Here is a 27,060-nt window from a genome sequence, read left to right as displayed (position 1 = left end):
AGAAGCAGAGAACTCAGCTTCTCAGAAATGCAAGCTGATTCCTAGACCTACTTTAGAATTTCACCTGAAGTTTAGTTACTGATGGTTTTTGTCAGCTGGCTGGATCTTTGCTGTGCAGGTTTTCTATTTCTACTACTAAGAAAATATTTTGATTTGCAAAGGTATTTCCACTAGGAGATGCTTTGTCTCCGGGGCAGCTTCCCTGAGAGTGGTTTTAAAAGTTGGTTTATGGAGAGAACTGAATCTTGGTTTTGCAGCCTTTAAATGCCACTTTAGACAGTAATAAAAAGATTTTATTCTTCTGATACTGTTTTTGCCCTGACTTGACACCTTTTTATTTTCTGAAAACTGGGGAACCATGCAGTTGTACTGGAGGATTTGATAAGGAAAATGTGGGCTTCAGTGTAACTTAGTGATCAAGTGAGAAAACATTAGCTGGGACACCTCACGGCCACCTCATGGAGGGGGCTCTGCAACAGGGCACAAAATGGCTACCAGCAAAGAAGCAAGGAAAATAAGGGATTTTTAAAGGGCGAGACAGGAATAAGGCAGCTTGAATAGCCAGGGCTGTTGAGCACGAGGGTGATGGAGGGATGTTCTGGAGACAGAAGCAGGAGGAGGAGAGCCAGAGCCAGATCCTCAGCTAACATCACTGGGTATTTTTAGGAGCGCTTCCTGAAAGTGCTGTCGGTGTATAAACAGACGAGGTTCCAGGAGGCAGCAGCGAGGGGGAGCGGTATAACTCAGTGATGCTTGTACCACAAATAGTACGCTGCAAAGAGCAAGTTGTTTGACTTTATTAGAACTGCAGCCTCCTGCAACGGATCAAGGATCAAGTTTATAAGCAAAATAATTGTAGCTTGAGGAAAACTTAACTGTTGAAAGCCTTGCAGGCCATAGATTCCTGTTTGACTTGGCTTCAGGAACTGCAGATACTCTTTGAATGTCGGGGTATGAAGTAGATTTGTGAAGCACATGCTATTTTGAAGCTCCTCTCTGCAGTAAGTGGCACCTCAGCCTTGTGATCAACGAGACGCATGAAACAGAAAATAGGAGGAAGAAGATAACATCTGGCAAGTGGACTTGACAGTGCTTGGCAGTGCTGGAGAGGCTGGCAGGAGCTGAGCAGATCTGATCCCAACAACAGGACTAGGCAGCAGAAAGTCACCTGGTCTTGTTGTGCAGTGCCAAAACTCAGGCAGAAGTGGGAGCCACTGGCTCACATGGAACAAACCCGTGTAATGCAGAAACATAAATTTCCTTGCACCTGCAAGGAAAAGGCTGACACTCTTAGCTGTCACCACTGCACCACATGGCATGTACCTGGACAATGTCCTGGCTGGCACTTCTTTCCATGAGAAACCTGTCCTTGGCAGCATCTCCTTCACTGCAACTTGTTGAAAATTTCTATCCTCTCTTCCCCTGGCTCTTTGCAGAACAGATTTATGGTCCCACTTTCCTTTTACAAATAAAACCCTAAGTGCAAATCTGAAGGATAAATAATGCAGTGCAGACATGCCCGCAGCAATACTCTCTGTATTTATCATTGCTGAAAGTCTGGGAGGAAAAGCTGCAGAAGGCATGATATCTTAACTGAGAGAACTATTCCTGTGCTTTTGTGCCAATTCTGGAGGCTGGAGAGAAATTCTGTTGTGTTTTTCCTCAAACATCCTGCTGAAGCTCAAGCTAAGTCCAGGTGCTTTGTCTGTGACATGGGGCTAAGATGGCCATCCTCCTTCAGGGGCTTCCTGGGTGGGAAAGGCACCAGCTCCTCCACAGTGTTGGAGGTCGCTCCTCAACAGGCATGCAGAGCAGAGGTGTTCATAAATAACCCTCAGCACTTGCTCTGTGCTGGCTGAGAAACAGGCATGGAAAAGATGATGGCCTAAATGCTGCTTTGCCCATATGTATGAGTCTGCTATCTGATCACTTACCCCTGTATCTGGTAGCATGGTTTGGGGCAGGTAATATTTAGCCAGTGTGCTGGACAAGTGTGATAATGGCAGGCTATGTCGAAGACATGCACCTCTGGGGGAGAAAGTGGGACTTTTCTCTACCTGAGTCCTCAGCAGCAAAACTGGCAGCTGCCCTCCAGGATCAGTCTCCTGATTAGCAGCAGGGATAGTTGTTGGGAAAGAAGCTATTCCTTGTTTCTCAGGGCGAGCTGGCACCTTGCAGTGAGCCAGCAACTCTGCTTCTAGAAACTGCAGCACAAGATACACTGGAACCACCCCCAATATTGGTTTTAGTTTTTATTGTTTGACTTGATTCTGGCTGTAATTTTAAGAGACTTCTGCTTGACTAGAGCACAGGGGCAGCAAGGCACTTCAGTGTGCAACCCGTGTGGGTTTGATGATGGCTGCTGAGTTGTGACCAACCTGTGAGCTGGGACACATCCATGCTGCTGCAGGCCTTTGCCATACACCTGCAGCTGTGCCACCCAGCCAGTGCTCCTGCTTTGGCAGTGCCCTGGCTTCCTGGTCCATGTGGCAGGGCATCTCTGGCTGTCCCTGGGCAGCCGAAGCAGTCCTGCAGTGGCTGACAGGCCTCAGCAGGGGTAGACTTAGGTTCAGTCCCTCTGAAGAGTTGTTCATTTTATATGAACACCCACAGATGTTTCCAGGTGTGCAGTTCACTGGGAATTATGACCTGTCCTGACGGGCTTTAATGCACAGATTTTGGACTTGAGCGTTTCATACACCACTTTTGCTTTAATGTAATGCCATTTGGCTCGGCATCTGTGGCACTGCAGTGAGCTGAAGGCAGCTGAAAAGACTGCTCACAAAACAGCTTCAGCATGGCCTGGACCTTTCCATTAGGAAAGGGTCCCCAGGCAGAGCTCAGTGGGGCAGACCCAGGTGCCAGGAGTGATCCAGCCACCAGGCCCCCTGAAATCCAACCTCCGTGCTGCAGCAGGAGTAAGAGGCCTTTGAAAGCTGTAACTCCACTGATTTTTCCATCGTTAGCTGTGACCTCCCTTCTGGCCACTTACTCCGGTCTCAGAGCACGGGACCTGTTCTGAGGGAAGAGTCATCTCTCTGTTCCCTGGGAGGAGGTTAGTCTGTACCATTGCTTGCTTTTTACTTACTGCGTTTATGGAGGCAGAAACACCACCTGAATTTCTCTGTAGGCTCTGCAGGGAAATCAGGTTTCCATATTGCATTATGAGAAGTGCAGTGGAAGTGGGCTATGCTCAGTTAATTTTTTTTTATTTTTTTTTTTTAATGTATGGAGGCAAAAGAAACTTCAGTTGGGAATGGCTTCTCTCTCTGTTCACCATCCCTAGTGCTATAAATATGAACTGCATGGTACTTTCAGAACTGCAAGCCTTTAAGGCCTCTCAGGGGAAAACATCACACCAAATTAATCTGCCGTCAAGTGGAAATTCTATATTGTTTGCATTTGCCAATGTTCTGTATGTGGCTGTAATTGCACTGAAGCAAATATCTGCTTCGAATTCTTCACAAGATTAAATGTGGCCAATTGGGCGTAAAAGAGTAATCGAAAAGCAGAGCTGCTACTTTGGATTTGTTAGAGGCATTGCTCATTTTTGCTCTGACACAGTGACACCAGGTTCTGCCTTTCAGTCGTAGCAGGGAAACCCGGGGAAGGTGATGCGGAGCACAGGGTTTCCAGGCAAGAGAAGGACGTCCCCACCTGGCACTGCCACCCCACAGGCAGTGTGCCCACACGTGCTCCTTGCCCCTTGCACAAGCAGCAGCCTCCCTTCACTCCTGATCTCTCTTCCTTCCCAGCAGCGTGGCCTTGGCATGCAGCATCTGCCTGGCCCTCCTGTCAGCCCTCTCTGCCCCCTCTGGCCCTCCTGTCAGCCCCTCTCTGCATTCTGAGCCCTCGCCATAGGTTTGAAGCTGAGAGGATCAGTGAAGATCCCCACAGGAGCCCCTGTGGCTGGTCACAGAGAGGACCCCGGGCCTGAGCTCGATCCTGGGTCGTGTCACCGTGCCTGAAGGAGTGTGTCAGCTCACCAAGCCTGCCGTCCCGCCCTGTGCCAGCTGGATGTGAAAGGTTAAAGATTGCTTGAAAACCTTATGGTTTCTTTTTCTAGTTTACTAGTTGAGCCATTTTCCCTCCTGCCATATAAACGCAATTATGAGCAAGTAAAAAGTCTCCTCAAGTTGGCTGTGCTGCCTTTTAATTCTGCACGAAAACCCAACTGCTCCCTGTGCCCTGCACAGCAGGTTGTTAAAGAAACAGGCCCAGGTGGGCGAAATTTCCAATATGAATCCCTCTTTATTTCATTTTCTTTCAATTAGTGGGCTTATCCAAAAAATACATACTGAGCTCCTACCAGCCGTTTCCAGAGGAGTTTCTCAGTGCAGCTACAGCAAAGTCCCCGCAGCATCTGTGCCCCATCTTCAGCTTGGGCAGTGTCTTTGTGTCTGGTAGCAGGAGACAGGCCCCGAGGGCGCTGCTCCTCTGTGTTTGTCCCTTCCTAGCTGGAGATCCAGCTCCCGAAGCTGCTCGAGGAAGCCGGAGTTGGGGCAGATCCCTCTGTGTGAGCGCACGGCCTGAATTGCGTCGGTGAGGGACATGTTCTCGCAGATCATCAAGAAGGCGAGGACAAGAGTTGCAGATCGACTGATTCCCATTGCACAGTGAACCAGTACTTTGCCTGGAGAATGGAGAGAGGGGTTCAGTTATATCAGGGGGCCAGAAAGTTCGTAACTCCATCCCAGCATCTGTGGTTGTGTCTGTGAGTTTGGGGCTTAGCCCTCAGCCTGGTGGCATGTAGAGGTGGCAGAGAAAAGCGTTCAGAGCTGCACAGCCTGCTTGTGATGGGACCCAGGTGAGGGGGCATGAGCTCTGGGGCTGCACAATCGCCCCCTCTTCCCTCTGCTTCTTGTGCCCCTTGCCCCTGTGCCCAGCCTGTCATCCCTGGTTGTCCCTGCTTGCTCACCCCTGGTTTTGGGAGTGATGTAGTTGCCAGTGGAGCTTCAAGTGAGACAAAAATATCCCTGTTGGATGATGACACTAGATCCAGCCAAAAACCTCAGACTGATTGCCCCTGTCTCTCTGGGTGTTAATTCGGGGTACTTTGTGCACAGCTTTTCATCTTAAATCCCATTTTGTTTGTGACAGAGTATTTATTTAGCAACTGCTCTGGTTCTGACTAATGATGATCGCATAGCCACATGCTTGGAGAGCATGAGCATGTGTTGTAAAAACCTGCTCTGGGCAGCAGGTTCAGAGAAGTGTCGATTCTGCAACGTATGTGACACCGCCACCTTTCATTATCCTGGCATGAGAAATCTGAGCTCAGCCCTAAAGATAGACATGTCTTCAGGAGAAATAAAGGGACAAATATAGTCTCCAAGGAAGCAGCAAAAACAGCCCTGGTGCCAGCAGGGATGGACTGGGCATCAAAACCTCAGGGGGAGGGAAGAAGTCTTTGATTGTAATGTAAGGTTTTGCAGAATTGGAAGATCAAGTGATCTTTCATTTGTGTTTTCCAATTCTGATAGAGGTTTGCAGAATTTATTTGTATTCTGCACAACTTGACGTTGTTGTTCAAATTAAGTTACACTATCTGTCAATTCAATTAACTCTATGGGGATTCTTGGACATGACATCCTACTTTTTGTGGGAATTAGGAGAAATGCTTTGCACTCCTGCTAAAAGGTGATGTAAAAGGTGATGTAAAAGGGTGATTTCAATTTTCACGAGGCACAAACAAAGGTTTAAAAATAATAATAAAAAACATAGAGAAGGCCTTGATGCTGGGTTTGATTTTGGTGTGCTAAATAGTTTGAAACTCAATCTACTCTTGACCAGAATTGGGCAGAGTTGTTGTTCTGAACCTCGTTTCTGCAAAATGGTTCTTGGGTCTATATTTTGCCACCCAGAAGGAATCTTCTGCCTTGGGAAACGCTCAGCCCGTCTGCAGGGTGGAACTGAAGACCCAGCTGAACACAGGTAAAGGTGCTGCCATCGAAAGCTGCCTGATGTGTTTTTATGAGGGCACAGAGAGCAGAACAAATTCCAGGCTCCTGCTCGTATAGTCTGGCTCTACTCTGCTGTTTATATCTAACTCTGTGTCTGAGATGAGGAGGTGGGGAGTAAGAGCACACTGAATTTTCTTCCCTGCTTATCTACACTTCAAAAGAGTCCTCTTAGATCAGCAGCTCGCTTTAGAAGACGTCTGAGCAAAAGTGAACAAGCCCCAGCTATTGACCTCAGAGCCAATCTGCATGGCTCTCTAATACACTTGTTCCCATGAGGGTGCAGGTATATCGCCTCTTTTACGTGTGCAGTGTCTATTCCACAGCTAGCCTTTTTCACCGTGCACAGAGGTTATGATAAATGCTGGTACACTGACAATAAAATGACTGTTTGTTGCAGATAGATCAGTCATGTGAAATGATTTAATTAACGTAAAATGGCTCTAATGAAAGCAGATTTGAATTTACTATGTGATTATTTGCAGCAAACAAATTGAATGTTTAACTTGAGTCAGGAAACAAAAGCTGTGTTGCTCTTCAGCTCTGTTTACAGGCTCGGAGCCACGTCCCTTCTCAGGAACTGTAAATGGGTTAAGTGACACTGAACCCACCACGACGTACCACGCCTGAGCAGCGCCCAGAGCACGTCTGCAGCATGTGGGCTGACTGCAGCGACCTTGGTACTGGAGCGTGGCGTCAGCCTCCCACGGGAGGCAGCTCGTCCCAGCACCGTGGCTTGGTTTCCTGGGGTGGCTGCTGGACCAGGGCCTGGGAAAGCAGTGCTGGAAGCCCTCGCGAGCAGCCTTCACAATGGCCATTGTGGTGCATGTCTCCGTCATGGGATGGGCAGGGAGGTTATAACCAGATCTGCTGCACCACAGAAGCCGTGCCACAAGCTGATGTCCTCCAACTCTGCCCCCCCAGCCTTTGTTTTAACATACGCTCCAAAGAGAAGTTGGACTGAGCCCACATTAGAGGGCCATGTTGCAACCTTCTCTCAGCGTGTAACAGGATCCCTTAGGAATAATGGGATTAACTGAGGAGAAGTGGGGGCATTTAGCTTCTGGCGTTATTAAATCTTGCAATCCTTACTTGAAATGTTGCACCGCGCATCTCGAGCTACTCTTTGCAGAGGCAGACAATGACTGTCATCTGGCTGGGATTTGTGCAGAACAATAACGCTTGGTTTTTAACAACGGATTATGGATATTGTATCCAGCTCATGCCTGCTGTAACTCTACTGACATCAAAGGGTTTGCAGTAGGGATAAAGTTTGCACATTCAACTTTGTTGGCCAAATTCAAGTTGGGAAATTCAATGTAGCTGAACAAATTAGCCATTAAAACACATAATATCTTATTGTCCTTTTGCTACTCATCATTAACTGAGCTAAATGTCCCGAACTAGCCCTTGCTTCCTTGCAGGATGGATTCAATTTGGCTTCAGACCAGGCTTCAGCTCCGTCACCCAGAGCGAGTGCCCCAGCTGCCCCTGCTCCTGTGGGTCCAGCAGAGCCCCGCTGCCCACTAGCAGCAGAGCTCAGCGGGGCTCTCCCTGCTCCACCTCGCTTTTCTCATCTCTCCTTGCATTTTAGCCACCAGCCTCTAGCCAGGTGCATGACAAATTGTCTATTTCTCGATTCACCAGTATCTATGTTTGTGCTTCTTTAAACAGCAAGCAGCCTGAGGAGAGCTGTAAATGGCAGCGTGCCCCTTCTTCCCAGGCCTCCCCCAACAGGTAAGGGCTGTCATCTTCTGGGGAGAGGTGGCTTAAAGTGAGGCACAGGATGTCCCTATGGCAGAGAGAGGAACCCTTTTCTCCTCAATTAAGCTTCTTTCATAACCAACAAACAACAGCAACAAAAAGGAAGGAGAGGGAGCTTGGCTCTTCATTTGCTCCAGTGATGTGGAAGAAGGGAAATGCCTTTGAGAGGGTTTACAATTTCAGTAAGTTAATGGGGGACTTAAAACCTGCCTGCTTTAAACATGTTTGGAGAGCAATAAAAGGATGAGCTCTCTACATGGGAATCTTTCTCTTTTAGTCTGGTAGTTTTCATGGCATGCTTTCATCTGTGTGCTCAAGTTTGCTTTTCCTCCCCCTTTTGCTGAACTTTATCAAACTTTGCTGATTTATGCTTAGGTTTAGCTGCTCTACCAAAAAATGCCAGCTACACAGATGTCCATGCAAATGGGCAAGATTAATATTGGTATTACTGAATATCTGTTCAGTTAAGACAGAAATCTGGAGTAAATCAGTCTGTGCTGCACTCTGGATTTGAGGAGTAAAACATCAGAATTTGGTTCAAGCATGATGGGAAAACAGTTCTTGCTTGATTCTAATGAGTATTTGATTCATAGTTTTAAATATGTTTTTGCCTCAGATAGTCTTAACTTCAATTTATCCTCCCAGGTAGAAAAGATAATTTTAATTTCATTAAGAAAAAAAAAAAAAAAGCTGAATTTGCTAGTAGTTGTTAAGCAGCAGTCTTAAATGACTTCTCAATCAAACAGAAGTACCTCATTACATCTTGAATTTAATATGAACAGGCCTCTTGTCACCTGGTATAATTTTTTGTTCAGCATCACTGCTTGTAATACATTCAGCTTTTTTCTCTTCTTCTAAATGATGTGAGTAACAATCCCCTCCCTGTCTCATCCCTCCACAGGTCACGGATATTTAGCTGCTAAATTTCTGTACTTCAGGAAATTATGCTTCTAGAACATCTTGTTTATATATTTTCCAAACTGTTGCACTTTCCTTAAAATGATGAATGTCAGCAACAGCTGGACTCTATATGATTGAATTTCACCTTGTCTCCGTTCCCAGAGCCCTGTTTCCATATGGAGTTCAGTAAAGTAGTATCTAAAAGCACAGGAGTAGGGATAAATAGGAACTCTAGACACGATGAGTTCATTGTGTTTGCCTTGAGCCCTGACTTGTTCTGCATTCATAACTTTGAGTATTTGGGTATGCATCTTGCAAAACAATGGTTTTGTTTGCTTTTGTGGCCACCATGATTCATCTGTTGTTTTCTGTCTTTTGTCAATCAGCTTGGAATTATTATTATTATTTTGAACTCCTTTTGCACATGCATGAGGAGATTTTGGATCTTACCTTTCCCTGGAGCACCACCAATAATGACTTTAGTTGTAAATAGTATATGCAGTACTAGGCATGGATGCAGATCCAAGTTTCCCAAATATGTTAGTGGTTTTGATATCCAAATGCAACCCTCAGTTCCACAAAGGCAAGTGCTTTGTGTCGGGGTGGATTATGCACTCTAAACAGCAGTAAACTCATGTATCTAGCACAAAGGTGCACTGGTTTCTGTTACTGTATCTCCCTTTCCTAGCTTGTACAGTGTAGATCTCTAGATGTGTAGGTCAGATCTTCTAGACGCACATCACCAGGCTGGGGAGTTAAAATTTCGGAACCCTCACTGGTATTAAAGCTCACTGTCATGTAAGCAGAACAGTCTGCTGAGTGCATAGCTAACTGTTCTCTTCATAAATCACTTTTCAGTTCTGTGGCACAGTGGAGACCTGGCGTTGTGAAGGCTCATCCTTAACAGGCACGGTCCCCACTAGCTCCAGCTCTCTGGCATCATATCTGGACACTGTTTAGCAAGCCCAGGAATTTGGCCAGTTATCTTCCTATTTCAAGGTTATTTCTTAGCAACATTGTAGTGTTACCTCCTGACTCTTTTTTACCAATAAATTGATATTGTCCTGACTGGTTTTATCAAGTCAAGAGACTTGGTAAACAAGTTCTCTTCAACCAGTTTGCTTCCTAGCAACTTCTTCCCTATACTGTGTTTATAAGGCTTGCATAGATTGTTTTATTATGATCTTTTTACACAATCCCAGCTTTTATTTTAAACTCCATTACTAGTTTTGCAAGATCAAGTGCATGCATCTCCTCCTGGGTCAGGATGTCCATATAGTTAGTCAAGGAGGTTTGCTATCCTGTTGTCTTTTGGTAACAGAGATGTTAAGTAGCATTAGACACAGGGAAAACCCCTTTGAATGCTTGTTCAGTGCACCCTCCCTGTTTTACCTTCAGAGAAAATACGCATCTGTACAACTATCTTCTTGTGTGTTTTTCCTTCATGCACAAAGATAACACGAAAACTGCAGGAAGCTCACACCAATATGCAGTTTTCAAAACAAGCAAGCAAAAAAACAGCAAAACCCACTCAAGTGACACCTGCCTTCCAGCCTTCAAGGACTTTCATGCCCTAGGGTGGGTCACTGCCATGCTATGTTCCCTTGCTCAGGGTCTGATGCTCTGTGCTGGGAGCACAGCCTTGGCTTTCCTACCCTGAGTCCTGCATAAGTTTGGGGGCATCTCTGCAATAACTAGTTTGATTTTGAGCAGGAATATCTGAAGAGGGAATGCTGTGAGCCATTCCTGAGGGCTAGAAATAGACTTCAACAGCAGTGTGGCTTCACTTCTGTCCTTTCCTGAACAGGGTAATGATTGCAGTAACAAGGTACTGAGAGTCTCTCTGCAGCTCATGTCATCAGCTTCGCAGACTCACTGTGGGAGTCTGGGAGGCAGGTGTGATGCTGCTTGGTTTGTGTATCTCCATTCTTAGCCACATCTGCAGGTGGTTAGATTATGCCGAGTACTATTTGATCTTGACCTACTTGGCTCCTACACCAAGGAGCATGCCGAAGGTATGTCATGTGCACAGATGGTCTAGTTACCTCTTGGGGAGTTCAGTGCCGCTCTTATGTACTGAGCAACTGGGTAGAAGTAAATGCTGAGATCAAAGTTGGGGTTGTCCTCTGCTTCTACTCCATAGTAATCCACAGGCAGGTCTTTGTAGAACTTGGGCCCGGTGTCGATGCGAAATCGCCCAGCAGCGGCGTTCACAATGTGAGAGATGCCCATCTGGCTCAGCTGTGCTTTGTCACGAGCGACGTACCTGGAAGAAGACGGATAGTTTGTATCCCGCTGCTGCATTGCAGTGCGGGATAAAACATGCTGCTAATGGTGTGGTTTGTTACAACAGCCAGTCATACTGGCAGTTTTCTGACAAGTTAGTTAGGTCCAAAGTGTCCACAATGATGTTTCAAGACAGAATTGGCTTTTTAAGAAACTGGCTGTTATATTTCCAACATTTCCATTTTTTCCCCAAACACCAACTTAGGTTCCTCTCAGATAAGTAACAATAAAAAGCTGGTGGTGATGAAATACTTGTGCACAAACTGTTTTTCTGGTTTGCTTTCCCACCAAGTCACCTCTGCTGAGCATCCGTCAGGCCAGGGGACTGATGCCATCTGGCAGTATGAAGTGAAAACCAGGGGGTGTTTGTTTAACATGGCCCTGCTGCGACCAACCTGCAGCAGTGACGCTGTGGCCCTACCAGGCTGCAGCAGTGTGGGCCTCCTGTGCTAAAGCAGGAGGAGAAATCAGGAGGGGGAATGTTCTCCTGGAGGGGAATATCAGGATGCTCAGGTTGCTGTGCAATCTAAAGCACAGTTCAGCCTTGCTCAACAATTAGACTTTCTGTGAGGGGTCCCCAGATTAGTGCCTAGCTCTCTTTTTAAGTAGTATGGAGGATTAGGGCAGGGATAGGGTAGGGGCTGAGAGTTTCATCAACACCTTCAACACTTCTCTCTCTCTTACAGGTCTCCCACGTAAAGGTTTGGCCAGACTTCATCCACGTGCCCAGTGGGGCGTGCCTTTGTCCAGAGCAGGCGCCGCAGCTCCTCCAGGGACGGTGTCTCATCGCTGCTCTGGCTTCCCCGAGTCCGGCTTGAAGCTCTTCTTATCGTGGGGCGCAGTAAGTCCCTGCTGCACAGAGAGTCCCAGGCCATCCTGAAAGGTGGAGGGCAGCATGTGCTTCTAAAATAAATTTTTATATTATTACAGCAACAATTGGAAGCTAAAGCTTTTGCAAACTGCTAGGCTCAGGTACTCAGCTTATTTTGACCTGATTACTCCAGATTTGTCAAACAGTTGATTATAACTTCATGATTATTTTCTTCCTCCCTTCATAGTAATAGAAACTCTCCCTCTTCCTATTTGGAATTTTAGACACTATTGTTAGTGCAGCAAAACAGCCCAGTACTTGGTAGGCCAGCATGAGAGGAGTTCTGCTTTTAATGGAAAGAGGTAATGCTATGGAAAATGTATCATGTAACTGTAGCTACTCAGTGGGTATAGAAACAAGTTACGAATATGATACGCTGCACTTTTCCTTTAACCATGCAACTAGAACTTGCTTATATATTCTCCATCTAAGTTGTCTTTTATAATTTGTAATCAACAAGCTGAGCTGAGTTGAATAGAATTGGGCATGCAAAATCTTACTCACAGGCTAACTCTGAATTGTCTGATTCAATACAGGAAACCATAATGAGTATTTTGGTTCTTCTAATGGTAGTTACCAGCCATACCTGCTGTCCTGATGGCAAACATTCATGGCAGAAAGAATCTGCATGAGTAAGAGTGATTCTAGCTGCCATTCATAAGCATTCCTATAGGGTTTTTTATAGGTTGTTTCATTTACATTCCTCTGCTTTCTTGAAATAAATACTTTAATTATGAGGAGAATTTTATTTTATTTTATTTTATTTTTAGAAATCAATTTATCTCTGGAATTACTCTATTTCCATGTGGTACATGTATTTTGAAATAGTAGTTCCATGTGTTAGCTGCAGATTTGAGCTGTTGGAAGGATTTTTGAGGAGGAGAATAGAAACTGCATTTTTACAAGAGTTCTGTTTTAAGAAATTATTTTTAAAAGTCTGTTTCTATGTTCTAAAAACTAGTCAAGTATCTGCATTGCAGAGATATTGCAAAGTCTGTCAACTCAGGCAGCTTTAGACCAGCAGTATCTGTCTAGGACTTGGATGAATTCATAGTCAAAGAGTCAAAATCTTGTTCTGCCTTCGACGGCTCAATGTGCTTTGTGCAAATGATTAGAGGGGTGGTGTGGGGTAAAACAGTACAGGACAGCAGACCTGAAACCTTCCTTCTCTATGCTGTACAGCTCCATCACTTACTAATAGGTTGTCACTTACTAATATTTACGTTTAAGCACATCCATTGACAATTTATTTCCAATAGCTGTGGTGAGAGGTTTTCCTGGTGTCCCATCAAGGCTCTTTCACTAGCCCTGAAGTCACATTTTGATGCCACGTTGTTTAAAAACATCTATCTTTGTGTACACAGGCAGAGAGAGGGTGAAGGCTAGCCCGCTTTGGGAGCTTTTGGCACCTTTATATTAATCCACTGTTTCACTGATGGAGAAGCTGGCCAACCACGGAGGAGGGAAGCAGTGACCGCTGTGTCGGTGTTAGGCCAGTGAACGCCGGCCAGAAGCCACCCTTTGGCTGTGCTCCTGGGGTGACTTGCCTTGCTTCCCAGCTGTCAGGGGAGCACCCTCTTATTTCAGTACACCTTCTCCTGCCACCTTCCCAGGCAGTCTCCTCCTTTTAAAATACAGTAAAATACAGTTTTCACCAAAAAACAACGTTCCCAGGATGGTCTCGTATTGTTTGTGTTACAAAGAGCTCCACTCTGGAATGTGCTCCCCTCCCAAATGTGCATATCTCCTCCAGTGTCAGCTTTTACTGTGAAAACAAAAGCAGATGTTCTTGCCCATTTCAGATGGCTTTGTGCAAGAGAAGGCATGGAGGCATTCCCATACTGGAACGGACATTCTCCATCAGTTTTGATAGCTTCTTTGATACTGGCCACCCCGGTGTCCCTGCGCCGGCTCTGCCCCAGCTCCTGCTGGTGATCCCAGACACCTGTGTGACTCTCTGATCCCACACAGGAGGTCTGCAGCAGAAATGGGACTCGCATTTCCTGTGTCCTGACCACAAGGCCATCTGCCAGTTCATTAAAATGTTTCAAGAATAACAGCCTCCTCCAATCCTTCCCACCTCATAATATCTGCAGCAAATGTTCCCCTTTTTTGATGTATCTCATTCCTTGCAGTGTGGCTAATGACCACTCTAGGGCACTTCTCACTCCCTATAAAGCTGCTTTCAACTGTTTTGGGTTTTGTTCCTTATTTACTGCTGCCTGTTATCCCTTCCTCTTGCCCTCTCCAGTGTATAAATGCGTAGATTTTCATGTTACCTAGCCTCAGAGGACTGAAGGCTGCTGTCAGCCTTGCTTTGCTAAGCTTTGTGTGAGCAGAGAATTACAGGGCACTGCCCAAGAGTGCTGGTAATGCTGCTGTGTTTGCGTGGCCCTTCCAGGAGCTGTGCTTTCCAGGTCCATAACCCCATCCCTGTAACAGCCTGGGGGGACAGCTCTGAAGTATGGCAAACCTTAGGAAAACTGCTCTGTTGGAGATTTTTTTTTTGGTTGTTGTCTTTCTAGAAGTGAACATAACTATGTAGACAAGGCGAGAGGAGGCAGTGTGTGCTTTGCTTACTGTATGGATACCAAAAGTTGTGGAATAATGGTTTTCTTTGTAAGGTGGGAGTGCTGCTTCAGAACTATGCTAAGCTGACTTTGAGCTGGTGCTTACATAGATCTTGTATTCAAGCTAAGGAATTTACTCCTGTTGAAATACACACGTGAACTGCGGAAGTTGTGTATGAAACTTATTCCATCTGCAATCTGGTCACATTTGTTCAACTGGAGAACAGAATCAGTTCATGTAAACTCTATGCCCAATAAAAACTAAGGACTAGGGCTCAAATTTCAAATGTGAAATAATTGGAACTAACAGGCTGTGAATGATTCAAAAGCAGAGAAGTCTCTGTAGGACTATTCAGTTAATATGTTGAATAATGAATGCGCTGAAAAAAAATCACAGCTTTCCATAGAAAATTTACAGACAGGAAAACAAGGCATTTTTTTCTGAATAAATGACTGCTCAGTTCTAGTGTCAGTCTAACATTTTAACTCACTAAATTTATACATGCAAGTGTCGTTTACTGAAATGCACGTATTTAAAGAAAACAAGGATATGAATAAAATTGTGTAATGTTTTATAAGGAGTATGAATAGATTAAAACAAATTAGTATGAAGGGAAAATTATTATATGTAATAATGTGGCTCTTCATTTTAAAAATATGTTTTTAATGAGTCTCAGCTCAATTCCTCTCTATATTTTTTGTGGTGAATTTATTTCTGTGAAGTGTCATATGGATGAGCAATACAATTTTAAAATGCCTGCCTCTGAATGATATCCCTATGAAATGTTCCTGATCTTTGACCTACTAGAGTTATATTGCAGCAATTATTATGTATTAATGTAGGAGAAATTTTACCATTATATTTAGATTAATTTTGAATTGGTTTGTACTACATCTGTAATTTGAGTTCCAGTGTGTAATAAAATTTCCTTAATTATGAAGAGCAAGAGAATTGCCATCAGAGGCCTATCACAAAGCAGAAGGTCATTCAGATGGCCCTAGCGAACTAGACACAGGCTGTGCATGTCACTGCACCATGCCTCTCTCTGTAACCCCCTTTCTGAAAATCAGGAGTGACTTTCTGGCAGTAGGACTAAGAGCACGGCCAGGTTGATGCTTTGTTGCTGGGCGACGTTCAGGGAACATCCCTGGAAAAAAGGAAAGTGGTCCTGTGAGACGTCACAGAGTATCTCCTTACTGTCTGTTTTGACTTCCCCTCTTCCCATCAGTGGATGGTGCCTCTTTGGACTGTATATGCTCTGGACACTTTGGTTGTTTTTCAGTTAATTCACTGGCTACAGCCTTCTCCATAATATAATCAGTGCTGTTCGGTGCCATGCTGAGGAGAGGGCCTTTAGAGACCGATCCCTTAACAGTCCTTGGAATCCTTTTTGAAGTCCTTTTATCCAATTTTCCAACACCACAGTATTTAATTAAATAAGAAAAAAAAAAATCAAATGTCAATGCAATTTTACCATTTGGCAGTACACTGGTGTGATATCAAGCTGAGAGGATGGTGTGAAGGCTGAGCTGGGACAACATGAAACCCTGCAGCATGATGCTGTGGGAAGTCAGAAGGGAAAAACAACTCTTATGTCTAGGATATCAGACTGGTGTCCTAGTAGAAAGCCCTTATATCCTTTGCTTTTCATTACAATTTTCCAATGCCAAGATGAATGAGAGATTTTGGTACAATAGAAGGGTGTCAGTGCACCCGTTTCAATGATCTATGCAATATTTTAATCATCCCAGGTATTCTATTGGCTTTTGTGTATGGGTAGAGCATAGCTGTTTTCCTCTAGCTTTAGTAAAAACACTTTCACATTTTTAAATCCTGAGAACAAAGTGCTTTGCATCCTGTGTTGTTGTTTTTTTTTTTTCCCTCAAGCTGGTATGTGCTGTACCCTTGTCATCTCTGGAGATATCAGTCTGACTGTGCTTCAGATAGACTATTTGATTTGTGATGGTAAAGGACCAGGCTGAAGCCCAGGGCTTGGCCAAAGTAGGTCATGTCGAGTTCATGCCTATCGTGTATTCAAAAGCCATAAACGTTTCTCAGAAAGCCTATCCCTCGGAAAGATTCCTCCAAGATAACATATGTTTGAGAGAGGGTTTTGTGTTGCTGCATCTCCACACAAATGACAAGTATTACTGTCATCATTCTTTCTTCCTTGGTGTTTAACCCGATAGTCTCACTGGAGTCATAATTTATCAATTGCTAGAAGCGCTGTGGGATATAGATGGTATGAATCAAATACAGCGATGGCTGAGGTAAAGCTGTCTGGGCTTGAAAGCTGTGATAGAGGCAGTTTCCAGGGAGGCTCGAGGTATTTAAGTTGCCAACTGTTTGTAAGAAAATCTCTCCGGCAGCTGGAGGATGTAATCTGAAGAGCACTTCCAAATTTAGTAGAGGCTTCCAGTCGGACAGCTTTAACCGAGCTATACGTTTAGGGTAAGGCCACTACTTGCCTTGGTGTGACTTAGCGAAATCCTTTTGGATGGCCTGGCTCTCAGCACAACATGCAGAGCCCGCGATGAGGAGCAGACTGGCCAAGTTGGTTCGTGTCTGGGACAGCTTTGAGCAGCACAGGGATGAGGAAAGCATCAGCTTATTCCTCTGCTCAGTGTTGTGCTGGTACCAAATTCCCTGTCCCAACTGGAGAGTGACTGGGACACTTTTCCTGTGCCCAAGCAGAACTTCCCTCCGTGTGACACCCAGGGAAATTGGCAGTGTTATTTCTGATGCAAAGCACTACTGGAACGTAAGGAAGAAATTAATCAACCCGTCCTGATTCTCAAATATGCTGAATTTACCACAACTTCCACTGATGTTATGGGTAGCCAGGCCTCAGAAGCCTCAAAAATGTCTGTGTAATTTTTTCATAGCAAGGCTGTGGGCCAGCCAGCAGGGCTCAGACCTGATGGTCTTGACTGTTTCAGGATGTACAGCAGCATGGAGGCCCTGAGGCAGGGTGGCCTCATTTTCTTCTCTAACTGTAGTATAAAATATTCTCTTGTCATCAGCTGGTTAGTACACTTGTATTTACCAACCATGTGTGTGGCTCCTGATGGTGGCTAGTCAGAAACAGCCACCCTTTCACTGGCAGCAATATTCGCACTGAATGTGCAAAACCTGGCCACCTGCTGATTTGGCTATTTTTTTCCTGCATCTTGCATGTATATTTGTTTTATTCTTTAGCCACGGGAAATCATCTCAGTAGAAATATTGCCCACACTGCAGCTTTGACTGGATAAAAGAGAAGTGAAAAATATGGGCAGCTAAATAGATTTTCCCTGACTCACCCCTTGCTCACTGAATGGAAAGCCAAAGCTTTCTGGACACTGTTGTGTTTTTGTAATATAAATGGGATCCTAACAATGTTTCTGAGTCAGAACAGAGGCAGGGATGGGCATATGCAGAACGCTTTGCAGAAACTGTGGCTGATAGGGGGCACCGCCAGCAGTACTGCCCAGAAAAGAGGAGAGACCTCACCCACCCCAAGCTCAGTGATAAAGGCTTGGAGAAACAATCAGCAAGCCTTTGAGCAGTTTTGCAAGGCGTCTTCAGTATGGAAAAGAAGGTCCCCAAACAGGGTAAACATGTGAGTGAAATGTCTTTGGGAAGGTGGAGAGGTAGGAGGCTAGAGGAAGATGAGCAGAGGCACACTGGGCAGGGACATGCTTGGAGAAGCAAGCCTTGCTTGTGCAAGCCGTCCCTCTGGCTTTGGTGGAAATTCTAGGGAACCAGGCTGACAGAACAGGGCTTCTTCTCTGCTGCTTAGTGATTTTAGGAAAAATAGCTTAAGAAAACTTTTTTTTTTTCTCTTTGTGGCTATTTTGGGCCTACTTCAGTGTAATGAATAATTATAGAGAAGCTGTCAGAAGGTGTGCACAAAAGTCAATTTTCTGTGGCTTCTTCACCACTGAAGCTTGGATGTATTTTGTTGCTGAATTGGACCCTTTATTTACTAGTTACAAATTTTATGTGCCATTTTAATAGTGTGCATTGTAACTATTTAAAGCTGTGCATTAAACAGGCCCAGACACTGTGTTAACAATCTGCATGTTACGATATATTTTTTGTAACGGCTTGTTATAGCATCAGCTATTACCAATTTATTACTAGTGCATTTTAGGTGGTGCTTTACAGTCGTTTAATTACAGCCATCTAGCAGTCGTTACATAAATATGCATTGAGAGCAAGAACCCCGAAGTACGGTGACCCAGAAGGCTTTTACCTGCCAAGAGCAGGGTTCAGGCCCTCAGGTGGCAATGATATCATCAGCGTGTGCAAGGAAACACAAACATTTAAAGCTGTGCGGGGAGCTCTGTTCCTCCCTGCTCTAGGTGTTCGTGAAGTCATCAGCTGGAGCGAGAGCTCTGTAGACCTCTAAGGACCTGAACTTGGCTCTTGGCAAGCAAGCAAAGTCAGTTCCTCTCCATCCCGCATCCCAGCAAAGACATCGGGCTTTTGGCAGCGAGCTGCAGAACTGGGCCCTCCGGAGCCCCTTGGTACTCCTCTGCTCCCAGCTGCGAAGTGCATCCTTACACCCAGGAACCCAACCTGGTCTGCTGGAGACCTGGAGGCATTGCATGTGACCCAAAGGCAGCAGCTGGTCCAAAGTGCATCTGCCACCTCTGTGTGCCACCGGTCACTGTAGCAGCGTGCTCGTATCGGAGGCTCTCTAGCTCCCTGCTGGGCTGCTGCTCCTGGGTCACATACCATTGCTCGTGTCTTCTGCGACAGACCTCAGCCACCAGACTTGACTGGTGATTGGGTTTGACAGTCTGTAACGTGTTCATCCATTCAATACTGGTATTTTTTACACTCCATTGAGAAAACAAAAATCCCATTCTGCAGCATGATAGTGCTAAACAGCTATGTGCTACGTTCAGGAGAACCTCCTGCTATTCTTATGCTCCCACTCAAAGACAAGCTTGCCTAAAATTCAGTTCTTCCTGTGTAAGGCTGTCTCTTCTCCTGTGCACAAGGGCTGTTAAATTGCAGTATCGTTGCCTCCAGCAATGACTTGCCTGTGATGAAAACAGTTATTTTGAATGGGTAAACTGTGGTGTTTTTTTGTTTGTTTGTTTTTCTGGGAGCACCCTCAGATTACTGAAACATTTCTGAAACAGAGATTGGCAAATGGATGCAGGTTGAAATCAGGAGTAATGTGTGCCATTTTGTTTTCTTCTTGGAGCTGCTGGTAACCAGCTGGGCTGTCTGGCTGACCTTTTTTTTCTTTTTTTTTGTACAACCACTGCAAAGCTGTCGCCCTTCCTGAGCAGCACAAATCTTGCTTGCTTTTTCATGACTTTTAGTAATGTTCCACCGATATTTGCAGCCCGCAGCTGCAGAGAGCATGGGGTGCTCTCGTTACTGGGTGGTGTTAGTACAGCGTGACCCTGTAGAGAGGTACAAGCTTAGGTTTGTTCACAGATTGCCTGAAATGTGCTGTGTCTGTTTCTCTGAAGCAGATCCAGTGCACTGAAGGCTCACGTTTGTGGCGGTGCATTTCAGCCGCAGTGCTGTGGCTGTGTGGGAGGCAGAGCCTGGCACCGCTGCACGCTGCAGGGTAAATCCCTGTGCACCCTGGCTGCTGGGCACGCTGCATCTAGCTCCATGAAAGAAGGATAAAAATCACCTGCGTGTTGTTTTCAGTCTCTTACCCATGGTTTTGTCCATCTTGGGATTTGCTTATTGATGCATGTTCTTAATCTACCCTGATCTAGTTTTCCTAGGTCACCTCTGGTATCCAAAATGATCTGTGGCAGAAGTCATGTCTATTTCTGTGTCAGAGGCCAAGGATTTCCTGTGCCGTGCCTTGCGCAGAACCCCAGCTGTTACACAGTCCCTTTGGTTGGTGTCCTGTGTCCCCACCAGAGCTTAGCAGGCCACATCTGAAGGTGGATGAGGCCGCTGTAACAATAACTACTGTAGCAGTGTCTTCCAGCCCAGCACTGGAAACATCAGGCTTCAGAATTCAAAGAATCCCATTACAAATGAATGGTTTCTGCCCCAAGGATTTAACCAAAAGGATGGCACAATGCAAAGCCCTTTTCCCCTGTGACTAGCACTGGTATGTTCTTCTATCTTAAAAACAATATGCTGCTTTTTTGGGTCTGTTCTCTTTGGGGGCATTGACAGCTTCGCTGCTCTTTGTTCTTGTCCTGTGGTCTCTCCCAGCACCATGAAGAAGCTCTGTGCGACCCACTTGCGGGGACAGCTGACGCATATCCCTGTGCTGGCACGGCAGGAGGGCCGAGCAACCTGTTAGGAAGGAAGACGGGAAACAGCAGGAGGTAGGCGCCCGCGGTTCCCTGGTGTTTCCCGAGCACTGCGATGCGTTTTGTAGTTATCACAGTGAGCCTGTGAGGAAGACACTGCTGTTCCCACCACACAGGTCGAGATGGAAAAGAAGCGCTGGATTTTTCTACATCTCTGCATAGGCCTGAGCTGGGAGGGAAGCCAGGGGCGGAGTGCTGCCAAGCACTTGTAGTGGTAGCTGAACCTGCTTTACCCACTGTAATTTTGGTCAAAAGCTGTGCCCACCTCTAGTGAGTCATAGGCATTACATTGAGGTGAAAGTCATGGTTAAGTTTGGCCTTCCGTGGGATTTCTTTCCAAAAATTATACTGGGAGATGAGGTCTTCTAGGGATGCTTTAGCAGATTTGTTTTTTGCACTCAAAATAGGTTTCAGAACATGCAAAAATCAAACCGAGGACACAAAAACCTTATTACACCACACTGTGCTCCTGATACCTTTCTTTCAGTGTTTGCAAAATCCTTTATCATGATACTGGAAAACAGCACGAGACCTTATAAAATGCTTAAAAACAATTGCAGTAAGGGCTTCTTCATCTTTCTTTCTCTCATCACAGCCTCTCAGATCTGAGGCTTTCTATTAGCGTGATAGCCATGGCAGGACTCAGAGACTCAGAAGGCTAGTTCCAGGAGCCTGTGTTTCTCACCAGTATCTTCTGGCAGAAAGATAGACCACAGAGCTGATAGCAAGCTCCTGTTGCCCAGGTTTCTGGCTGGAAAACTAGAAAGGATAAACACCTCCTTAAGCACTATCAGATAGAAATAGAACAAGAGAAAGGAATGGAAATCCTCTCATAATGCAATGGCTAGAAGCAATCCAGCTGTTTTGTTTTATTCCCACCATGAGAGCTATGGTCAGTCCCAGTGCAGGCTTGGCCACCTGTCAAATCAGGTTTGTAAACTAAAGCTTATTGGAATTTGACACTCTCGTCTTGGAGCACACTGGTATGGATCAATAAAGGCTCCTCCTATAGCAGTGACACAACACGTATGCTACCCGTGCAGTCCCAGATGCCCCGCATAAATCATTAAAATACTGGACAGTTCTAATCAGACCCTTTGGGGTATAACGTAATATACTATATGAGAGCTAAAAAACAATAAATCAAGTTAGTACAGAGGTCAGTATGAGACTGAACAGATACGAGACTTGCTGGGTGATGTGTGTGCAGTCTAAGAGATGCAATGGAAGGAGATGAAATCCCATGTCAGCTATGCAAATTGCTTTCTTCTCATTGTAAAATCTCACTACTAAGTCTGCTGAAAGGGAAAAAAATCATTCTGTAGCACAGCTGATTTGAGGTCTAGAATTTCCCAGCAGTTGTATTAGCTCTTGGGATCACAGGTATTTCTAATCATTTCTCCTTTAGGTTAACTTTTACCATATTTCTAAAGTCACAGAACAGAACTTGTTTTCTTCTAGAGCTGGAAGCCAGCTAACCATTAGTAAAAAATAATTCAGATCCCATTAGGCAGCTGCTGTGTTTGCACTCTTCAGCCGCGCCTGGGACACGACAGGCAGCTTTGTGAAGGGGAGGTTTCCTTGCTGTGCCCAGGTGCTAGGAACTAGTAAAAGCCCATGTGCTGTGGCACTGCTGCAAAAACCCAAACAATCAAGGCTTTCTCTTTGATACAAATAGGGTCAAGTCCCATCCACATGTTTCAAGTGTTTTGAGACAACATAGTACGGGGTACAATCAATCTCCATGGACAGCACGTAGTTTGGCCACCATAAATGTTATCAGGCAAAGCATAATACTACAGGCTAACTCGCCCATTCATGGTGCATCTGCATGTACCTTTGGCTTCTTACCTTGTATTTAGAAGATAAATACCAAATAATTGTTTCTCCTCTTAACTCAGGGCAAGGACAGTCTGCGATGCATGTTGCAGATGCTAAGGCTACTTAACTCTCAGCACTGCCGTTTAATTTCCTTTGTCTTCCCCTGTACTCTTCCCTTAAACTTCTCTATGTTTAGCCTAAATTGGGCAGAGTGTTTTTAGAATCCATGCAGCAGAAGAGCATGGCACCTGGGTGTTACCTATAGAGCTATCTTTATGGTAGTGGTCTGCGGGAAGTGATGTCAGAGGCCCCTGCTGTGATAGTCTCCCTTCAGCTGCAGAAGCCAGAAAAAGATTTTGCTCTAATCCTGCCAAAGCTGCTGTTATCAGAGTACAGGCTTTGCCATGGGGAGATGTGTGTCCTACAAGCTCTTGGGGTTTGTTGTGCTGGTGGCTCTCGAGGTTGTGCTCAGCTGAAAGGTTTGGAGGGCAGTGCCGGGAACAGATCTCAGACCTTGTCTTTGGGAATGCAAACCAGTAACCCAGTAAGTCCCCATAACACAGTGAACAAAGTCACCACGAGACACTGGTATTAAATAAAAGTAAACGAAAACCAGGGCAGCAAATAACTGGTGGTGAAAGGAGAGGAATTTGGCCTGCTTGAATGATGTACCAACACCTCCAAACTGGGTGCATACGCGGGGCAAGGTGACTTAATGTTGTATTTTGTTTCTAATTAGACCTAAAACAAGTCTGAATTTGTTTTAAGCCTGGTGGAGAAGTAGTTGAAATGAAGATGGAGATGCAGTAACCAGTTCCATCAGAGGTACAGCACAGCTTGATGCAGGAACTTAATGAAGATTTGTTGGTCAACAACAATCTCCCAAGCCACTTAATGTGCTCTCTATTTAATTTGCTCTGCTATTGTAGTAAATTTGAAGCCCCCAGGTCAGACTCAGCTTTTGTGGCTCTCCTGCAGTGTCAGCAGGAAGCATGAACCGAAGTCTTAGAGCCTGGACTTGAGCAATGTGTATTTCTCTTAATGAAACCCAAAGCCAGGTGAAATTTTTGGGAGAGAGGAAACAGGATATGGAGCCCCTTTGGGGGCTGGGAGGTGTTCATAACACTCTGAAACTTGGCCCACATTTCTGGTCTCCTCCCTTTCTGCTCCACAAAGGGTTTGTAGTTTTTTTAGACAAACTTGGATCCATCACATGTTGTGAGAGAACCTGCTGGGAAATTTGGTGATTCCTGCTCTCCAGGGCAGAGGAAACGTGTTTCTGCTTTGTGTTTTTAGGAAAGTAGGAAGATGAAATTCAAACTAAAACACAGCAGATGGGAATCTTGCAGAGACAGGCACTGGGAAATGTTTAGACAAGCTTTGTCCCCAGTCCTTGAGCTCAGGATTTACCAACTATACCGTAGAGAGACTTCAGAAAGACAATGAAATGCATTTTGGCTTCAAATACTGTTCCTCCAGAATCCAGTGAGAGTTGTGCACATGAATCTGAAGGCAGAATATAGCCAGCAGTATGGGGAATAGATGTAATGTGAGAAACTCTCATGCTATATTATTATAGTCTGAATTGTTTCCATCATTTTGGGTTAAGTAATTCCCCACTATCCATCTCTAAAGTGTAAGCAGTACAGCCTTGATGTGCCCCAGGGAGAGGAAGCAAACCAGCCTTTGAATCTTTACCCAACCTTACTGCTCATATTTTGCTTTCAGTGAATAACTGTTCAAATCCTTTAATATTTCATTCCCATAAAAATATATTTACCAGGGGTTTTTGTGGCAGCAGTGAGGCTGTGTTTATTATTTTAGGAACACCACACGAGTGGCTTTAGAGAAAAGACGAGGCAGGAGCACAGAGTGCTCCAATCTATCAGAGAACAGCATGTTTTCCACCTGTTGAGGCAGCAACCATAATAACAGATGCACATAATAATTAGCTGTACCTCAAAGGCAGCACCAAGTCCTGCACCTTCTGCTCCCCACCTAGCAGACAGCTTGATAACAGAATTACAAAAGAGGAGCTCCGAGAGAGTAGAGTAGATAGTGCTTTGTGAAGAACGAAAGAGCAGCTCTTATTAAAGAGAAACTGGAAGGTGCAAGATGAGAAGGAAAGATCTGAGGCACCATAACGCTGAAAAAGAGTGGAGCTGAGGAACTCCAGGAGCCTGCCTTATTTTTAGCATAGGGGTCAGGTTTTTGCAAATACCTTTTCTAAGGCTACTCTCACGTGTACTCATATCGAGTGAGATGATTTCTCCCAAAGACTAGGCACCTCACGCACCTACTGCACCCCCTCCTTTCCAGAGATGGATGCCTCCCAGTGGCAAGAGGCTGCAAGACAAGGATCTCATCTCAGTTACGTGGCACGATGAGCAGGTGTGACCCAGGGCTGGAGGCCCTGTTCCTCTCCTGTGCCATGCGACCTGGCACTGGGAGCACACCGGAGCTGTGCTGCCTTCTTGTTTGCAAGTCCCCAGAGCATCTGGTGTAAGGAAGAGGGCTGGGGACAGTGCAGGGAGTGGGGATGCAGAGCAGGTGAGACACCCATGGTCTTCACTACGAAACTGCTGGGGGCTTATGAGGCTCCCCTGCTCTGGATAGCGCAGTGGAAGAGGTGACATTTTGCTGGGTGAGGGCTGCCAGAGCACATGAGCTTTGAGGCGATTTGTACTGCGGTAGTCCTTTACGTGCAGAAAGGAACAAATACTTCCTTGCAGAGATTTGCAGGGGAAGGGAATGATCTCAGCCCCGATTTAATCTTGACAGAAGCAGATGATGAGAAGACTGTGTGCTGAGTTGGAGTTTTCCTTTGAATTCCTACGGTGGTGAAGGCAGAGTTATAAATAGACACAGTATCCTTTTTACCCTGGTACAATTCTGTCTCCAGCTCCCCATATAGACAGCGAGTCTGCTGGTAGGTATTTAGCAGGAATTAATTTAACCCAGTCTTTTCTTTCTGTACTCTTTTACTCCAAGCATCCCAAACATATTTCCTCAATAAAAACGTTCAGAGGAAGGCTGTTGATATTAAAAAATCCCACTTCTGCCTGAGAATTTTATCCTAGTTATAAATAAACCCTAGAAGCCCAAACTATAAAGAGTATTGAAAAAAAAAAAGGCAAAGAAACTCTTTGTTATTGTCTACCCTCTCCCAACCTTCTTAATTTTTCCCCCACGTTTGTTTTTGAACTGCACAGCATTTTACTCATAGTCTGTTTCACATTTTCTCCAGTGTAGCTGGTTCGTCAGTTTCAATGACTCTTGTGCACATCATCTGAGAGGTAGGAAACCTGTAGACAGCACTTCACAGCTATTATCTTAAAGATGCATCTTTAAGAAATTCCAGTATCGACTAACATCTATAACAAGAAGATGGACTGGTATTTATAGCAGGAAAAGCTCTCATTTAAGCATCTTTTCCAGCGAGGGCTCCTCACCGCGGGAGCCCAGCTGGAAGGCGAACTAGAGTTTCACAAGTATTGGAGTACCGGCGGCAGTACTCTGGCCTAGCCCTGCCCGTGTCCTGCTGTGTGCAGCAAGGTGCCAGGGGCAGGGTTGCGAGCAGCGTTCAGGTACTTGCCTGGTGGTGGGCGAAGCTCCCGCGCGGCCGTGCCTCAGTTTACCTTTCCCCGAGTAACGCCCCTTGCCTTCCTCCTCACCTCCCAGCAGCGCGCACAACTTTCCAGCCTCCCCGTGTTCGGTTTATTCAAAGTCTATTTTTATTTGTGTTAATTATAAACCATCATCCCCCACCCTCTTTGGCCCCGCGAGCATCAGCCGGAGGCAGGCAGCTGGCAGCCGGGTTACGCAGGGGTTTGAGGGCTGGGGCTGGGGGCTGAGGTGCCCGGGCTGCCCTCGCCTGCACCCCGAGACCCGCGGCCGGGGGGCTTCGTCCCGGGTGGGTCGTGTCCGGTTCCCCCGGGCAGGGCGGCTCGCCTGGGGCCGTGGCTGCCCCTTTTACCCCGGGGTTCCACCCGGAGCCCGCTGCGGGGCCTGGGGCTCGGACGCCGCTGAGGGGCGCAGGGCCCGGGCTGCAGCCGGGGGTGGCCGCGGCCTGGCCCCGCCGCGGGGCCGCGCCGTGCCGAGGGCTCCACCTGGCGGCAGCGCCGCGGCTACGGGGAGGCGGCCGGGGCCCGGCCTCTGCCGGCTGGGGCTGGGGCTGGGGCCGGGGGCTGGGGGCCGGCGGCTGGGGGCCGGGCACGGTCCTGCTGCTGCTGCTGCTGAGGGAGGCGGGGGGATTCCTGCGGGTGGGAAGCGTGAGGAAAGGAGGGGCTGGGGCTGGGGGCACCTCTGCAGCCTGATCTGCGTCTGGGGGTGGTGTCCACTCCTTCTGCAAAGTGAAGCCTTTTTTTTTATTATTATTATTTTTGAGTTAATTGAGATGCATATATCGCACCTGGATTTGGGTCCAAAGTACACTTTTAAGATGACCCTTCTTATGCACTGTGTCTTTGTTGACCTTGTAGAGCAGCCCTGGAGCTCACGAGCAGGTTTCCTTATGCAGGGAACTAAAGCAAGGCTGTGCTCCAGTGCTGCTCTGCTGCTGCCCAGGGATGTTCAATTCGCAGGACTCATCCCGAACAAA

At 46.0% G+C, this 27,060-nt stretch overlaps 1 protein-coding gene and 1 long non-coding RNA gene across 8 annotated transcripts in view; one reads left to right on the top strand and one right to left on the bottom strand.

Annotated features, from left to right (window-relative positions):
* Positions 1–11: 11 nt before the first annotated feature.
* DUSP13B (dual specificity phosphatase 13B) lies at positions 12–26,198 on the bottom strand. Of its 2 annotated transcripts, none has more exons than XM_068689530.1 (4): positions 26,056–26,188; positions 11,595–11,786; positions 10,670–10,890; positions 12–4,633 (listed from the first exon to the last, which is right to left on the bottom strand). In XM_068689530.1, the coding sequence occupies exons 2-4, from the start codon at positions 11,783–11,785 to the stop codon at positions 4,377–4,379; spliced, it is 669 nt and encodes a 222-aa protein (XP_068545631.1). In that variant the 5' UTR covers position 11,786; positions 26,056–26,188; the 3' UTR covers positions 12–4,376. The 2 variants fall into 2 exon arrangements, with proteins under 2 accessions (XP_068545631.1, XP_068545630.1); XM_068689529.1 differs by having other exon boundaries at positions 14–4,633; positions 11,595–11,813; positions 26,056–26,198.
* LOC137859938 (uncharacterized) overlaps positions 20,305–27,060 on the top strand; it is a 39,602-nt gene continuing 32,846 nt past the window's right edge. For all 6 annotated transcript variants that reach the window (XR_011098679.1, XR_011098677.1, XR_011098678.1 and 3 more), the window contains exons 1-2: positions 20,305–20,431; positions 20,539–20,654. This is a non-coding gene — a long non-coding RNA (uncharacterized lncRNA). The remainder of the gene's footprint in view (positions 20,432–20,538; positions 20,655–27,060) is intronic.

The sequence above is a fragment of the Anas acuta genome, chromosome 7 (assembly GCF_963932015.1).
Source record: "Anas acuta chromosome 7, bAnaAcu1.1, whole genome shotgun sequence".
Classification (NCBI taxonomy): Eukaryota; Metazoa; Chordata; class Aves; order Anseriformes; family Anatidae; genus Anas; species Anas acuta.
Note: the sequence above shows the minus strand (reverse complement) of the source record. Positions and strands in the feature narration are given on the sequence as shown.